This window comes from Felis catus, chromosome A2, assembly GCF_018350175.1.
Source record: "Felis catus isolate Fca126 chromosome A2, F.catus_Fca126_mat1.0, whole genome shotgun sequence".
NCBI lineage: Eukaryota > Metazoa > Chordata > Mammalia > Carnivora > Felidae > Felis > Felis catus.
The window spans coordinates 15,357,030-15,375,104 of NC_058369.1; the positions used below are offsets into that span (position 1 = coordinate 15,357,030).

General features: G+C 49.9%; 1 protein-coding gene across 12 annotated transcripts in view; it reads left to right on the plus strand.

The window, feature by feature from the left end:
• Window positions 1-18,075, plus strand: part of LARS2 (leucyl-tRNA synthetase 2, mitochondrial) — a 195,581-nt gene that overhangs the window by 115,279 nt on the left and 62,227 nt on the right. For all 12 annotated transcript variants that reach the window (XM_045049135.1, XM_045049134.1, XM_045049137.1 and 9 more), the window contains 2 exons: window positions 7,820-7,927; window positions 10,296-10,455. In XM_045049135.1, coding sequence (XP_044905070.1) covers window positions 7,820-7,927; window positions 10,296-10,455 — 268 coding nt within the window. The remainder of the gene's footprint in view (window positions 1-7,819; window positions 7,928-10,295; window positions 10,456-18,075) is intronic.

Here is an 18,075-nt window from a genome sequence, read left to right on the forward strand (position 1 = left end):
GTCTGAAGTTGAGTCACGGGGCTTACAGGCCGGCGTTCCCCTGTGCCCTGCCCTCCGGGAGCCTCCTGGGGGTTACAGCTGCCACTTCTGCAGTGCCAGACTTAGTAACTTGTTCTGCTGTTGCGTTTTCATTGCAACACGAAACGCAGATCACCATATAAAACAAGTATATAGCTTATCCATTTATTTTATTTATTTATTTATTTATTTTTAATTTTTTTTTTCAACGTTTATTTATTTTTTGGGACAGAGAGAGACAGAGCATGAACGGGGGAGGGGCAGAGAGAGAGGGAGACACAGAATCGGAAACAGGCTCCAGGCTCTGAGCCATCAGCCCAGAGCCCGACGCGGGGCTTGAACTCACGGACCGCGAGATCGTGACCTGGCTGAAGTCGGACGCTTAACCGACTGCGCCACCCAGGCGCCCCAATTATCCATTTATTTTAAAGCAGCCTCCTTTGGAGGTCAAGATGCTGAATTTTGCCAGCACCCCAAAGACCTCCCCATACGCCCCTTCCCAATAATAAATGTCCTTCTCTGCCTCCCAAGTAGCCACTGCCCTGACTTTTAGGATAGGCACTTCCTCGCCGTTTTCCCTAGTTGTGTCATCCACGTGTGCCTCCCTGTACTCCCTCCCTTTAAAAAAAATGTGTTCAAATAAAAAAAAATTCTTACCCTCCCTTTAAAAAAAATGTGTTCAAATAAAAAACATGGTTTTCAGTTTATTTATTTATTTTGAGAGAGACAGAGACAGCACGAGGGGAGATGGGGGAAGAGAGAGGGAGAAAGAGAATCCCAAGCAGGCTCTGAGCTGTCAGCACAGAGCCTGATGTGGGGCTCCATCCCATGAGCCATGAGATCATGACTTGAGTCGAAACCAAGAGTCAGATGCTTAATGACTGAGCCACCCAGATGCCCCTCTCCCTTTTCTTTTCTTTAATTTTTTTTTTTAATTTTTAAGCGTGTATTCATTTTTGAGAGACAGTGGGGGAGGGGCAGAGCGGGAGGGAGACCCAGAATCCGAAGCAGGCTCCAGGCTCCAAGCTGTCAACACAGAGCCCCATGCGGGGCTTGAACTCACAGACCGTGAGATCGTGACCTGGCTGAAGTCGGACGCTTAACCGACTGCGCCACCCAGGCGCCCCAATTATCCATTTATTTTAAAGCAGCCTCCTTTGGAGGTCAAGATGCTGAATTTTGCCAGCACCCCAAAGACCTCCCCATATGCCCCTTCCCAATAATAAATGTCCTTCTCTGCCTCCCAAGTAGCCACTGCCCTGACTTTTAGGATAGGCACTTCCTCGCCATTTTCCCTAGTTGTGTCATCCACATGTGCCTCCCTGTACTCTGTGGTTTATTCTTACCCTCCCTTTAAAAAAAATGTGTTCAAATAAAAAACATGGTTTTCAGTTTATTTATTTATTTTGAGAGAGACAGAGACAGCACGAGGGGGAGATGGGTGAAGAGAGAGGGAGAAAGAGAATCCCAAGCAGGCTCTGAGCTGTCAGCACAGAGCCTGATGTGGGGCTCCATCCCATGAGCCATGAGATCATGACTTGAGCCGAAACCAAGAGTCAGATGCTTAATGACTGAGACACCCAGATGCCCCTCTCCCTTTTCTTTTCTTTTTTTTTTTTTTGATGCCTTTTTTTTTAAAATTTTTAAGTGTGTATTCATTTTTGAGAGACAGTGGGGGAGGGGCAGAGCGGGAGGGAGACCCAGAATCCGAAGCAGGCTCCAGGCTCCGAGCTGTCAACACAGAGCCCCATGCGGGGCTTGAACTCACAGACCATGAGCCAAAGTCAGACCTGACGTGAGCCAAAGTCAGAAGCTTAACTGACTGAGCCACTCGGATGCCCCTGATGATGCCTTTTAAGTGTATTAATCTACAGGTTTGCCTCTTTATCCCTTTCTCTTTCTTATAATTTACCAGTTGAATAGCCAGGCTGTGTGGCCCATAGAGTTTCCTGGGTTTTGCTGATTGGACACTCATGGGGCAGTGTGACATGTCCCTGTGTCCTCTGGAGCCCCTGGCTCCTTTTATTACACCAAACACAATGTCTTCCATAGAGGAAGGAGCTCGGTGACCATTTTGTAATTGAAGTTGATGGGTACGTGGAATCTTTGGTACATGATTCATTCATAATTGAGATACCACATTCCATTTCCTAATTTCCAGAGCCGCTGGTTACTTTGAAACAACTGACTTCTGGGGCGCCTGGGTGGCTCAGTCGGTTAAGCATCCGACTTCGGCTCAGGTCACGATGTCATGGTCCGTGAGTTCGAGCCCCGCATCGGGCTCTGTGCTGACAGCTCAGAGCCTGGAGCCTGCTTCGGATTCTGTGTCTCCCTCTCTCTCTGCCCCTCCCCCGTTCATGCTCTGTCTCTCTCTGTCTCAAAAATAAGTAAACGTTAAAAAAAAAATTAAAAAAAAAAAAAAGAAAAAGGAAAAACTGACTTCTAGGAAAGCCTCATTTTTTTTTTCTTTAAAAATTTTTTTTTAAGTTTATTTATCTTTGAGGGAGAGAAAGAATGAGCATGAGCAGGGGAGGGGCAAGAGAGAGGGGGGGAGAGAGAGAGAGAGAATCCCAAGCAGGCTCAGCACGGAGCCCGGGGCAGGGCTCGAACTCACGAGCCATGAGATCATGACCTGAGCTGAAATCAAGAGTCGGACGCTTAACCGACTTGGCCACCCAGGCGCCCCAGAGAACCTTGCTTTTAGATGGAGTATACACTGCAGTTCTAACCCACTTACTCGTTTTTCTCTCTCATGCATCTTTAGGACTGTAGATCCAAGACCGAATCCTGGAATTCACCTTACTCTCTGGGTTATTCTAAAACTAGTCGTTTCGTGTCTCAAGCCTGTGTTGGCAGTAACAGAAACTCTTACGGGTTTCTAATACTTGCTTTTGAGCTTTCTCAAACCACGTGCACATACGTAGCTGTGCAAATTCGTGTTCCGTTTATGTCAGTCAGGAAAGGGAGAGGTGGGGAAACCGTTGTTTATCTGAAAGAGTCAGGAAACAGGCCCTTTCCATCGGGTCAGTATTCCAGCCAGTGGAGCGTTCATCTGTGCCCGTGATGTGCATGGTTAATCAGTTCCTGAAGCATCCTTATCCAACTAGATAGATGCACACTACACGTGGCCTATAATTGAACTTTGCTTTGATGAGTCAAGATCTTATACTTCCTCAAGCCATCACCATCAGTGATTTTTAGACACCCCAGAAGTCACATTTAAAGATGAATCTGGTATCAGGGGCACCTGGGTGGCTCAGTCGGTTAAGCATCCAACTTCGGCTCGGGTCATGACCTGCCTCATGGTTCGTGAGTTTGAGCCCCGCGTCGGGCTCTGCTGACAGCTCCGGGCCTGGAGCCTGCTTCGGATTCTGTGTCTCCCTCTCTCTCTCTCCCCCTCCCCCACTCACACTCTGTCCCTCTCTCACTCTGTCTCTCAAAAATAAACATTAAAAAAATTTTTTTAAAGATACATCTTATATCAATTTTTTTTTTTTTTTGGCGGTCTTTTGTAACTTTCTCTTCGATTAGAACGCTTGCTGCGTTACAGTCACGGGATTGAGGCCTCTTGAGATCCCTAAGAGAGGAAAAGGAAGTGACACCAATGAAGTTGAAAGGCCGCCGAAGGGCCCCTTGAAGAGCCAGGCTCATGGTGCCAAGCCCCTGGGAGGATAAGGCCACGTGTGCATTATCGGCCGCATGGCCACTGGGACGGGTCTCCTGAAAGCAGAGAGCCTTGGCTATTCCAGATTGTTAGAGACGGGCTTCCTCTTTACTCTCGGGGGGAGGGGGAACAGAGGAAAGGGGGCTGGTCTCTATATCACCTTGACAGGAGGCCCATATCTCAGTTAATGCATATTTTTCATGGATTCAAAGGGTCCACTACCCACCAGGAGCTGTGGGTGCTGCGTACCCGGTGGTGAACCCAAACGAGCCCGGTCCTTGCTCTCTGGGAGCTTACAATCCAGAGGAATAAGCAAGCAGACCAAAGAAGAGATGGGCGATGAGGGAAGTGGAATAAGGAGAAATGAAGGGGTGCTTTAGACAGGGCGGCTGGGCCAGGCCGGAGCATTGCCCATACCCAGGCCGTAGGGCAGGCTGGGTGGTTTTTGAGAAACTGAAAGCATGTCCCTTTTTTTTTTTTTTTTAAGTTTATTTATTTTGAGAGAGATAGAGAGAGTGGGGAAGGGGCAGAGACAGAGAGGGAGAGAGAGAGAATCACAAGCAGGCTCCACGCTGTCCGTGCAGAGCCTGATGCAGAGGTCAGACTCACGAAACTGTGAGACCACGAACCTGAGCCCAAACCGAGAGTCGGATGCTCACGCGACTGATCCACCCAGGTGCCCCTGAAAGCACGTCCCTTTAGTTGAAACATAATGAACAGTCGGAGCCGGAGTTCTGCCACCTTCTCAAATGTTCGCTCTTTATGCGTAACTTGATGCGGAACCATTAAGTATTTTAGATTTCCCCTGGAAACCACCCCCCCCCCACCCCCGGCTATGATCACAAGAAGTTGGAATGTATGTATGCCATTTGAACATGGCTGATTTGCTCCTGATTCTACTTAAAACAAGCAGCTCTAGGTGCCCTTGATCGTGTCCCGGGATATTGGGCACGTGTTCCTAGTACAAGAGAGTGTCATCAGCATCCTGTAGTGTCCCAAGCACAGATCACCGGGAACTCTCAAGTTCTAAAACTTACCTTATTACACTTTTTCTGTATCTTCTTTATCAGCTATTTGGTTTTCACGGATCTCCTTTCCACATTACCAGGTGGGCGTTAAAATACACACAGTTTCTGCTTGATTACATTTCATTATTAAAAGGTATTTTTTTTCATCTTTCACGAGGAACAGTCCAGAAACGGGAGAAGCCTAGGAGCGGTCGTTGGAAACGACCTCCAAACACCAGCAGGGTGGCTGGGTCTCGGCGTTGAGGATCGTGCTGAGTGTCCCATCATCACTAGGTTCATTGGTGGCAGAAAGGAAGGGGGCCTGCCTCTATTAAGCCTTTGCGCGCTTGTCGTGTTCGAAGGACAGCTTGAACTCACCGAGGCTTTCCGGTGCTCTCCCCCTTCCGTGTGGCACGCACATGTCTGACTTCGGTTTTCATGTCAGTGTAGCCCTCTATTCCTCTTTCGCCTTCTTGTCACTCGAGACTGATGGCCCTGCCGCAGGAAGGCTCACCATGTCGCTGAGCAGCCAGTAAGCCCTGTTCCAGAACAGCACTCGCTGTTCCTTGCGCCCTGCTGCGGGCACACACCCTGTCGCCCCACACGCGGTAGGATTTGCTCGTCGCCAGCTTTCGTTCCTTCACCTGCTCCATTTTCCATTACCTGTCTGCTTTCAGATTCCCCTTCACTCTCCCTGTCTGTCCTTTTTGGAGCCTTTCTTTCCTCACTCACTCCTGTGACGTTCCTTCTGCTCAGGGGGTTCATCCACCCACCTCTTCCCGTATCTCTCCCTGTTTCTCACTCCGCTCCTTCTCTTCCCGTCCTTCCCACAATTTTTCTGCTTCCTTGCCTCATCTCCAGGACCCATGTCTCACCTTCCGTGATGCTAATTGCATCTGGCATTGAACTTTGATCAGTTACCCGACTACCAGCAGCAGGCTGCGTGCGTGCATTGTTTAGGCTTCACGGTAGAGACCCAGGCACGTTCTGCTTTGCATGTGCGCGGGCCCCCAGCGCCTAGCTGGGGTCCCGGTGTAGAGGGGTGGGTGGCTAATACATTGTGGTGGAGTAGAGAAACGAACGAAAGCATGGCTGGCCAGCTCGATGGGGTCCATTACATACAGTTTCTGGCTCAGAAGAAATGTCTGGATCTTGAAGCCTCCAGACTCTATCACATAGATGACACAGGATGGGTAGCCAGATGACGGGTATAGGAAATGCCCTGTGTTGTTTATCGCATGACTGAGTGCGAATCTCTGTGCTGGAGGGGAAAGAATGTTAGTAAGTGTGGGTTGTAGTTCTGGCTCGTTTGCTCCTACAGCCTCTCGTCAGAAAGTATAAGCTCTCTGAGCGTAAGTTCGTTGATTTGAAAGTGAGCTACCCTACCCCCGAGTATGTGGGAAGAGATGTGTAGAGGCACCGTATGAATCACAAAACACTGGACAAGTAAAGCATTGTTGTGTTGCCTTTATTAATCGTAATACAATTAAGAATTTAAACTTGGACTCTTTGCGGCACTTGTGTGTTTCAGCCGATTAGACGTCTGTTGATTTCAGCTCAGGTCATGTTTTCACAGTTTGTGAGTTCGAGCCCTGTGCCAGGCTCTGCACTGATGGTGTGGAGCCTGCTTGGGATTCTCTCTGCCTCTCTCTCTCTCTCTCTCTCTCTCTCTCTCTCTGTCTCTCTTCCTCTCAAAAATAAATACACATTTAAAAATAAAATAAAGGGGCGCCTGGGTGGCTCAGTCGGTTAAGCGGCTGACTTCGGCTCAGGTCATGATCTCGTGGTCTGTGAGTTCTAGCCCCACATCGGGCTCTGTGCTGGCAGCTAGGAGCCTGGAGCCTGCTTCGGATTCTGTGTCTCCCTCTCTCTGACCCTCCCCGTTCATGCTCTGTCTCTCCCGATCTCAAAAATAAATAAACGTTAAGAAAAAAAAAATTAAAAATAAAATAAAAATAAAATAAAGTTAGACTCTTCACAATGTAAGTATGTGATTTGCTTTTAAACCCATCTGTTGAAGGAATGTGTCTCATCATCAAACGCTGAGGGACAGCATGTAGTTGAAGCCATAGAGAGTAACTTATAGAAAAGCCTCCCTTTTATAGGCATTTAGGAGTAAAAGTAGACAGAACAAATAACAGTGAAAATAGATACGCACTTCTTTAAAAAAAATTTTTTTTAATGTTTATTTTTGAGAGAGAGACAGAGTGTGAGCTGGGGGGGAGGGGGGCGGCAGAGAGAGAGGGAGACACAGAATCCGAAGCAGGCTCCAGGCTCTGAGCTGTCAGCACAGAACCCACTGCAGGGCTCGAACCCATGAATCATGAGATCATGACCTGAGCCAAAGTTGGATGATTGACTGAGCCACCCAGGCGCCCCTATTTATTTATTTTTAATGTTTAGATTTGAGAGAGAGAGGGAGAGAGAGAGAGAGAGAGAGAGAGCCAGCAGGGGAGAGGCAGAGAGAGAGGGAGACACAGAATCGGAAGCAGGCTCCAGGCTCCCAGCTGTCAGCACAGAGCCCGACGCGGGGTTCGAACTCACGGACTGCGAGATCATGACCTGAGCCGAAGTTGGACGCTCAGCCGACTGAGCCACCCAGACGCCCCTAGATACACACTTCTAATAGCAAATATTTACACAAATCAGTGTGATGGTTTCCTTTATGCTGATACTTTTAATGCAGAGATGTAATATATAGTGTTCTATTTCTGATACAGGTGAGTTGTAGAATGCCCATCCCCATGAGCTGCTTATCTTAGAGTTTCAGAATTCACAAACTTGAACTTGTTTTGCGTACTTCCCAGACGGTGGGAGAGAAAAACGCACTCACTACATTCATCAAAGATGTTAGTTAAGGTCTTTCTTCCTTAATTCCCTTCCTTCCTTGAAACCTTGGTCCCCTCCGAATAGAGAAAGCGGTCAAACCCATCTCACCGCATTGAGTCGTGCTGAGTGCGTCTGTTTCCGACCCTCGCCGACCTCCTCGAGCTCCTCGGATTGGCAGGTGGGCAAGAAGGGCCCTGCATCCGGGGCCTCTGTTGGTGTCGCGCTTTTCCTGCCTCAGCCAGACCCCCCCATCGTGTGCTGTCTCTGAAGTAATCCTGCCTTCCTCCTGTCGCCCCTACAGGCCATGCAGGACGCGCTGGCAGACCTTCCAGAATGGTACGGAATAAAAGGCATGCAGGCCCACTGGATCGGGGACTGTGTGGGCTGCCATCTGGACTTCACATTGAAGGTGATCAGGCAATAGCGTCCCCATCCATCAAAGCTCCCAGATGCCCTTCTGCGGTCTCAGAAGCCGCTGAGCCCATCAGCGGCTCGGGACAGCGCCACGGCCCTGTCGCGTGGAGAAACACTGCCGGGCGTACGCGGAATCCCAGGCTTCGTGGTGGCCGCATTTTTAAAGCGCAAAGAAACAGAAACGGACTCTGATCACATGCTTCTACTTGACCCACTGTGTGCCGAAAATTCTCACTTTAGGATGCGACCAGTAACACGTGTCTTGAGGGATTAAGTTTGCATTCTGGTTTTGGTCCAAAGTCTTTGAGATCTGTGCTCTCACACTTTCAGTAATACTGGCCACTTCCCAGGTGCCCCGTGGCCTCATACTGCTAGTGGCCACCCTCCTGGACAGCGCAGATATACAGAGCTTTCTGCGGGTCCACGAGCTCCCGGAAATGACGCGTGCCATGTCGTGTGGGCATTTTCCCGAGCAGCGGGCCCAGGGCTCCAAGGGGTTCATGTCACAAAGCAGGTTAAAAGCCGACAGAGCCAAGGTTACCGCCATCTCGGAACTGGGCACCCTCGAAGCTGGTAAGGACTGGGGCTTACCCAGGGTTCCAGAGAGCTGGCCTGTGCGGAAATGCTGCTCAAAGGTCACTACTCAGGGCCCACATACTCTGGAAGGTGTCCCTCAAACCTCTTCCTCGTGGTCCCTACAGACTAGATAGTTGTCATGTTGTCGTGTCTCACCTGGTGCGTTCTGTGTTTGTTTTTCAATTCTGATGTCTCTTTCCTGCTCAAGGCTTTTGTGCTCTTTCCTTTAGCTCCAAACTCATCCCTCACCTTAGGCCAGATCTGGAGGAGGGGACAGCAGCCAAGACGCAAAATTGACCTGCCTTTCTAGAGTCTTCCTACCGGCAGCCATAGTGGTGTCCCCGGGGTGGAGCTCACGCTGCCCTGTGCCATCTCCCCCACGGAAGTGGTCCTCCTCCCCCCAGTGGCAGACATGAGAAGCCCCCTGTAAGAGAGCCAGGACTTGGAAAAACAAATCCTGAAACGACCAAATCCTCTTAGCACTCTTCAGAGAAGGTGGTCAGATTTCTGAATTTCAGTCCAGCTGCCACTTTTGTTCCAGCTCTCAGGGCCATCTCATTTGAGGGTCCCGTGCATTCGACTGGGTCTGGTCCCCGTGTCGAAGGCCTTTGCTCCTCAGCCAGGGTGAAGGCCGTGGGCCTCTGAGCCGTTCGGCCGCCTTACGTGGGACGTCTTCCGTATTCTCTCCCTTTCCCAGCATTTTTTTATGAAAATGTTTCTGTCTCCATTCCTGGGCCCACCTAAAAATGAGATGTCTCAGGGGAGGGGACAGGCCTGGCTCCATAGGTGACACCTGACTGGCACTCAGGCCATAGTGTCGACTTGCATGTCATGGGCGTGCAGTGAGCACATTTGAAGGATCGTGTAAAGGGGGGGGGGGCATCTGTCCCCTCTAGGTCATACAATTTGCATTCAGTTGATGCCTAATGTATGCCTCTTCCTTAAAAGGCATTTAAGCAGCCCTGGGAGCACTCAGTCATGAGCTCAGCTGTCCTTTCTTTCCTTCTTCAAAATGGTATTAGCCTCAGTGACTGTTTTTTTTGAGTAGAAAAGTAGATGCCTCGGGGCGCCTGGGTGGCTCAGTCGGTTAAGCAGGTGACTTCGCCTCACGTCATGATCTCACGGTTCGTGGGTTCGAGCCCCGTGTCGGGCTCTGTGCTGACAGCTCAGGGCCTGAAGCCGCTTCAGATTCTGTGTGTGTGTCACTCTCTCTGCCCCTCCCCTACTTGTGCTTTCCCTCTCTCTCTCAAAAATAAGCAAACATTAAATAAATAAATAAATAAATAAATAAATAAATAAATAAATAAATACCCCAACTAATCAGATCATAAAATGGGCATAGGACTTAAATAGATTAGGAAAAAAAAAAAAGATGCCTTTAATTTTTTTCTTTTACCTTAAGTCCTGGAGGAAAGTATAGCCCCTTTGTCAGGACAGAAACAACATAGTGTTGATAGTTATTTTTGATTCGTGAGCAAAGGAGCCAGGGAACGGGGAGGGCCTCTTTCCCAGCATGCTTTGACCACCTGCGCTTGGGGGCCGCCGAGCATGCCTGGCAGGGGGCATCAGGGAGGGCTTCTCCAAGAGGAACTCGATCCTCTCCTCTCCTGCCCGTCTCTGCCCCTGCCAGGGGCCGTCACAGGGCCCCACGTGCCTGGGACTGTAGCCAAAAATTGGCCCCAGTGCTCAGAAGGGACAAGAGGGGAGGGAGAAGGGGATGTGGCCGGGGAGCACGGCAGCCCGGAAGGAGCACTGAGGAATGGAATGACTCTGTTTTCACTTGCCAGGTGGACGGGCGCGTCACGGGAGAAAAGCTGACGGCCTACACGGCGACCCCCGAGGCCATTTACGGCACCTCCCACGTCGCCATCTCTCCCAGCCACAGACTCCTGCACGGGCACAGCTCTCTGAAGGAAACCTTTCGGAAGGCACTCGTCCCTGGCCAAGGTGAGCTGGCAAGTTCAGGCCACCGCCGGGATTACACCTTAGGGACAGCGCTTCCCAGGTTCACGGTCCTTTCACATAGGTCGTCCTGTGTGATTTGTCCTTCACCTGGGCCTGACTTGGTACTATTTTATTTTATTTTAATGTAAAAAATTTTTATTTTTTTTAGGTTTATTTATTTTGAGAGAGAGAAGGGTAGGGGCCGAGAGACGGATCCCCCGTGGCAGGCTCCACACCATTAGCAGAGAACCCGATGTGGGGCTTGAACCCATGAACCACAAGACCATAACTTGAGCTGAAATCAAGTTTGGACGCTTCATTGAGCCACCCAGGTGTCCCTAAAAATTTTTTTTTAATGTTTATTTATTTTTGAGAGAGAGAGGGTACACGTGAGCAAGGGAGGGGCAGGAAGGGCGAGGGGAGGGAGATTGGGAGGGTCTCAAACAGGCTCCATACTCCACGCGTAGCCCGATGCAGGGCTCCATCCCACCACCCTGGGATCATGACCTGAGCTGAAACTAAGAGTCGGACACTCAACCAACTGAGCCACCCGGGCCACCCCTGCTTCTTGAGTTTCTGACCAAAAGCTCAATTCTCTTTAAATATAATCTAGATTTAAAACCCTTTTCTGATAGGAATCGAATCTCCCCTTAATGTATAATTCCATCCTCAAATACAACTCTCCTGATGACGGCGACAGGGAGGAAGCCAGTGAGAATCAGAGGAACCATTTTCAACAAGTTCATTTTAATATTCTAAAGAATTCCCACCGTTATCTGGGCAGATGAGCAGAGCAGTCCTCAGTACACGCCTTCAGTCCGTGGGTCAGGCTGACCTGGAATCGGCCCAGAAGGTGCTATCGGTCAGTGTGGATTTGGGGAGTTTCTGTGCGTTAGTCCAGATTCTGTGGTTGCACGCAACACAGTCCATCCCTGGTCAACCCAGAGGACAGAGGGAACATGCTGGAGGCTGTGGGAAGCTTGCTGACCGGCAGGAACGAGTCGGGAAGAAGACTTGGCCCAGGGCAGCCGTGGGGTTTGGCAGCTGGAGCTGACAGTCTGCCGAGCGTCACTGACTGAATGAATCGGCTCCCACCTCGCCCTCAGTGCTGGGGCACTTGGTCCAAGATTCCTGTTGCGGGGAAAGGTGTCTGAGTGGTGTAAGTGAGGCCCTTGGCCTTTTTCTCGGGCAAGGGAAGGGCGGACACATTCCTTGTTAGACCACCAAGACTATAACCAGTGAGGAGGGGTAGCTCCCCCTCAACAAACTCGGAGGCTCTTACCAGAGGAAGGCGGTACGGGCCCTGGGCAGGCGAAAGGAAGTCCCCCATCCGTTAGAAGTAGGTCTCCAGAGAAATGTAAATATTTCTGTAAAAATCTCATCCTTGTTCTCTTTTCATAGACTAAATTTCAACCCAGAGCACACAGTCTGAATTATCAGGGTCTGAATTATTTGACTACAGAAACGATAGTCATGGTGATGTCAAGTTTCTGTTTGTTCGTTTGTGTGTTTGTTTTCATTGCTATTCTTAAAATAACCAGAATGAAAAATTTCCAGGCTGGAAAGATAGACAATGTCATCCCAACCTCCCTTCGCTTGAGATATAATTGCTGGGGCACCTGGCTGGCTCAGTCAGTAGAGCACACAACTCTTAATCTCAGGGCCATGAGTTTAAGCTCCATGCTGGGCATGGGGCCTACTTAAAAAATAAAAATGAATAGAGACTTAACTGGTTACTTCCAGTATAAAGCCAGGTTCAAATCAGTGAGCACTCAGGAAGAGCCTGCTCCGCGCTAAGCACTCAGGGACGCGCAGAGGACCGCAGGTCCGCCTTCTTCCGCGGGGTCACGACAGGAGGGCCAGATGCACGTGCGATTCACTCTGGCACAAGACGGATCTCATCTGCTGTCATCTCTTGTTACATCAAAATGGAAAACAAGACTTGTGTTAAAATTTCGGTCCAGTGTAGCCCTCTCTGGTTTACTTTCTACCTACTCACAAGAAATACTGGGTTCTTTTCAACTGTTCGTTTAAAGGGAAAACTCCGAGTTTTTAACTCTCAGGAGCAATTTGAGATTCTTTGTGGGCTGTGACGGTTGAATGATATCTAAAATCAAAAGACAAAAAAAAGGTAAAAAATCTAGCTCTTGGGTTTTGTTTTCTTATGGTGAATCTAGTGACACAAATGAAAATGAGGTCATGTTAACAGGGGCTTAATGAGATCATATATTCTAAAAGATGGAGGGGTGCCTGGGTGGCGCAGTCGGTTGAACGTCCGACTTCAGCCAGGTCAGGATCTCGCGGTCCGTGAGTTCGAGCCCCGCGTCAGGCTCTGGGCTGATGGCTCGGAGCCTGGCGCCTGTTTCCGATTCTGTGTCTCCCTCTCTCTCTGCCCCTCCCCCGTTCATGCTCTGTCTCTCTCTGTCCCAAAAATAAATAAACGTTGAAAAAAAAAAATTAAAAGATGGAGACCCCTCCTGGGTGGCTCAGTCCACTAAGTGTCTGACTCTTGGTATCGGCTCAGGTCATGATCTCAGAGTCATGAGATCGAGTCCTGGGTTGGGCACTGAGCATGGACCCCCCCCTTAAGATTCTGTCTCCCTCTCTCTCTCTCTCTCTGTTTCCCTTTGTTCCTATCCCTGCTCATGCGTGCATGCTCTCTAAAATAAAAATTTTTGAAAAAATGTATATATAGGAGATGGCGTTCCTGACATGAGAGGCACTGTATCAATTCCAGACATTTTAATGTGTAAGAAATTAAGAACTTATTTTAGCAGGTGCAGAGAGTGATGTTTTCGTGATCATCGTTTCATGATCGTCGTTGTATTTTAACCGCGCATGGTTCACTAGCTTCCTTCTCACCTCTTCTTAATAATCTCTGAAATAATTCCATATGGAACATTCCGCCCAGCGCTCAATGTTCCAGTTCTAATTTCCAGCGTGGAAATAGCCTCTTTGCAGATATCAGCGTATTCAAAGTCTCCAGGTTATTTTGCGCGTCAAGCCTCCGGATTTTGACGCGTGGCGTTCACTAGTGATGTCAGGCCAGCGCGGTGCCTTGGGTATGAGGGTTTTTCCAAAACTCACACTTAAAGTCACCACACGAATATGGCTCTGTGCCTTCTTTGGCCTCTGAGGTTACATTCTAAACCCAAACATCACATCGCTGTTGTCATTTGCCGTTGCCGGCCGGCTCAAATCAGGCGAGCGGCTTGTTTTTTCCATCCAGCGTCCGTCCGGTTTTGAGGGTGACTAGTGACCACTGAAAGTCAGGGCAGCACTCAGTTGTGACGCACTGGATCCCCTGCAGGAGTTGATGTTCTCATACACGAGTCCCTGCAGCCGCTAAGGGGGTCTCTGTCTGTCAGCTCCTGCATTGGCACAGGATGGCCAAGGTTCTGGTCCCAGAGCCGTCCTGTGACTCAAGGAGGGACACTCGACCGTTGTGAGTTTGGCTTTCCCAGCGGAGCGGGCAGGGCGGTTGCGGAGGCCCTGCGGGTACAGAAGGAGCCCCGAGGGGCTCGGAGGAGGAGGGCGACACACGTGGATGGGGTGATGCTTGGGTGACAGAGGAGTGGCATGCCATGAGTTTAGGTAAGAGACGGTGAGGACAGGAGAAGAGCAGTGGTCAGAACGGAGGGGCCGGAGCAGCTCCCAGAAGCGTCTGGAGGGCAGCGAGGGCAGAGGCTTGGGGACGCCGCCCTGATTCCTGGCCGGGCCGACTGGGTTGCTGATGTCATTGGTGAAAAGTACCGTGTTCCACTCAGCCTCCTATAATTTGGCATAGATTCCTTTAAGAGAGCAAAAAGTCAGGTGCTTCCCTCCAGAGTTCTTGAAATGGAGTTTATTTTCATCATTGACGTTGCCGCCTCCCCTCAGCTGACCGCCTCTGACTTAAGTCGTGTTATGTAAGCTCTGACTTGATGGAAGCCACAAACCATAAAAAGCATCAATAGGGAAACATCACCAGAGTTCTAGAAGCTGTTCTGTCTTTTCCTGGCGTCTTTTCTTACATTTCTAATATTAAAATATTCAAACCCTGAGGCTTTGGAACCAAACATTTCAGTGCTGAGTCACCAGTGGTCTACGTGATGCGTGTTTTTGCCCAAAGGGTAAATGAGGTCTCCCCAAAGGGTTCCTCAGAACGCTGTTGTTGTCAACAGCATCAGAGAGCAAGAGCCCCCCCTCCCCGGGAGCCCCGGAGCGTTCAATAATTGCTGTCGTCGTCCCCTCTTCCTGCTTAGTATCTGTGTGGGGACAGAACCTTTGCTCTACACCGTGACTGCCTAAGAGAGGAGAGCAGATGGCGTGTTTCACACTTACATGACCACACAGCCCTGTTTTCCGCAGAGTATCCCTGCACGGAGCCCGCTTTGCTGAACACCGAAGGGAATCCATCTGCCTGCTTTTTCCCAGAGGGCACGAAAGACCTGCTGGCTTTAGCGGCGGGCCCCGGGGAGCAGTGGGCACCTTTTCTGCCCGGGACATTTCCTTTGCACTGATGCGTTTGGGAGTTAGGGAGCCACTGCAGGAAATGCTTCGGTGACTTGGGGTTTCTCCGTGGCTTCCTTGTCTTCCTGCTTTGCGTTGCCAGCGCCTGACCAAGGAGAAGGACGGAGAGCTCTAGACCTGGTCGGGAGCTTCAGATTTGATTTTGATTTTGTTGTTTCTAAGAAATAGGTTTGGACCAGGGACAGCATGCAAGTTGCTGGTCTGTAATCATTACGGGTCTGCCAGGTCTTAAGTTCACAGACTGATTTGTTTTTCCTCGTTGAGATATAATTCACATACCATGAAATTCACCCTGAATTTAATTTTTTTCGTGTTTATTTTTGAGACAGAGTGTGAGCGGGGCAGGGGCAGAGAGAGAGAGAGAGGGAGACACAGGACCAAGCAGGCTCCAGGCCCTGAGCTGTCAGCACAGAGCCCTATGTGGTGCTCGAACTCACACACTGTGAGATCATGACCTGAGCCGAAGTCGGACGCTTAACCGACAGAGCCACCCAGGTGCCCCTCCCTCCTTTTTTCCTTGTTTCACCCTTCAAGTGCACAATCCCGTGGTTGTTGGTCTATCCACAGAATTGTACAACCGTCCGTCAGTGTTAGAACATTTTCATCACCCCAGAGAGATCCCACAGCTCTTAGCAGCTGCCCCTAATCCTACAGTTTCCCCCAGCCCTGGGCAGCCACTAGTCTACTCGCTTCATAGATTTGCCGATTCCGGACATTTTGTATAAATGGAATCGTGCGGTCTTTGTCCTTTTGTGACTGGTTTCTTTTCACTTAGTGTAATGTTTTCAAGCTCATCCATGTTGTAGCCTGTGTCCGTTCGCCATTCCTTTTTCATTTCAGGATAATGTTATGCATTGTACTCATCCGTTCATCGGTTGATGGACATGTCGGTTCCACTTTCTAGCTGCCGTGAATGATGCCGCTGTGCACATAAGTACAGATTTCTGCGTGGACGTATGTTTTCATTTCCTCATATATGTATCCAGGAGTAGAATTACTGGGTCATATGGTAGTTCTGTGTTTCACTAGTCGAGGAAGTGTCAGACTTTCCCGCAACAGCTGCACTGTTTTACGTTCCGACCAGCAGCGTCCGAGGGCTCCGATTGCCCCACGGCTTTGCCAGCACTTGTTACTGTCCTTCTTTTTGAGTATGATCATCCTAGTGGGTAGGAGTGGTGTCTCACTGTGGTTTTGATTTGCATCTACCCAGTGGCTGACGGTGCTGAGCATCTTTGCATGTGTTTATTGGCCATTTGCATACCCTCTTTTTTAATGTGGTTTTTTTTTTTTTTTTGAGAGAGAGAGAGAGAGTGTGTGTGTGTGCATGCACACACGCACGTGGGCACGCAAGTTGGGGAGGGGCAGAGAGAGAGAGAGCGAGAATCCCAAGCAGGCTCCACGCTCAGCTTGGAGCCCGATGCGGGGCTGGAACCCATGACCCTGGGATCAAGACCTGAGCCAAAATCAAGAGTCAGATGTTCAACCAGCCGAGCCACCCGGGCGCCCCCATTTGTGTATCTTCTTTGGAGAAATGTCTATTCAGATCCTCTGCCCGTTTTTTAATTGAGTTGTCTTTCTGTCGTTGAACTTTAACAGTTCTTTACATGTTTTAGGTACAAGTCCCTTATCAGATATATGATTTACAAAGATGCTCTCCAGTTCTGGGGGTTGTCTTTTCACTTCCTATCTTCCATGTCGGTCTTTAGTCCGTTTTTGAGCTAATTTGCATATATGGCAAAAGTAAGGATCCACCTTCATTCTTTTGCATGTGGTCACGTTTTTTTAATATATGTATTTTTAACATTTATTCATTTTTGAGAGACAGAGAGCAAGCAGGGGTGGGGCAGAGAGAGAGGGAGACACAGAATCCAAAGCGAGCTCCAGGCTCTGAGCTGTCAGCACAGAGCCCGACGCAGGGCTCGAACTCACAAACTGTGAGATCATGACCTGAGCCAAAATCAAGAGTCGGATGCTTCACCGGCTAAGCCACCCCGGTGCCCCTCCATCTTTCTTTTTAAAAATTAATTAGTGTTTTGTAAGATCCAATTAATATATGTATATCACATGAAAGTCAAAGTCAAAGAGTATTAGCAACAGCAGGAGCTTCCTTCCCCATCCCCGTGGAATCCTTTTAGGTGTGTTACTTAGGCTAGGAGTTTGGTGGCTATGACAGAGTCCTGACAACACGGTGACTTAAAAAGACATAAGTTTGTTTCTTGCCCGCATGAATCTCAGAGCGAGTATAACAAGTCTGCTTTATGAGTCAGTCACGGCCAAGGCTCTTTCGGCCGTCCCACTGTGCCCTTCAAGGCTCTTGGCCTTCCCTGTGTGCTCTGAGACGTTCAGCACATCGTCTGCATTGCGTTAAGTAACCAGCAGAGAATGAAGGGCGTGCTCCTTCCCTCTGAGAGCATGACCTAGAAGTCGCTTCTGCACGTACCCCGTGGCCACACCGGCGGAACAGAGGCGGAGCAGTGCTGTCGTGAGCTGTGCAGCCGAGCGTCCAGCTAAGTGTTTTGTTGCTGAGTCGGAGGGAGAGGCAGGTCCGGGGTCAGCCTGTGCCCCACGTGTTTCTCTGGTACAGCCCTCCCTGTGTCTGGGTAATGGGCCTCCCCTGCTTCCCCTCAGCTCACCAGTTCTCGACATTACCTTGCGACTTTTACTGTCACACCTCGTCTCCCGTCCTCCTCCTCGCGTTTTCTCGTGACCGCAGACTTCACGTGTGTGCACGTCTTCTTTGAGGAGGGGCCGTACGGAATCGGAAACCCCGGGTCTCCCCTTTGGGAAATGGCAGCACTTAGGCGGCTCGGGCAGCAGGTGCCTCCCAGCTGTGGTACCGTGGGTGCTGAACCTCTGCCCTGGAGACCCGTTTGGGTTGCGTGTCACTCTGTCCCCACCCTAGCCCACCCTTTGCTTCCTCACCCCCCCCCCTCCTGCCGCCAAGGTGAAAGGTGAGAAGAGCCGGTTTAGGTGCCTACAGAGCCTATCTTTCCCTCTTTGAAATGAATAAATCTAGGGGCGCCCGGGCGGCTCAGTCAGTGAAGCGTTCACCTCTTCATTTCGGCCCAGGTCATGACCTCACGGTTTGTGAGTTCGAGCCCTGCATCGGGC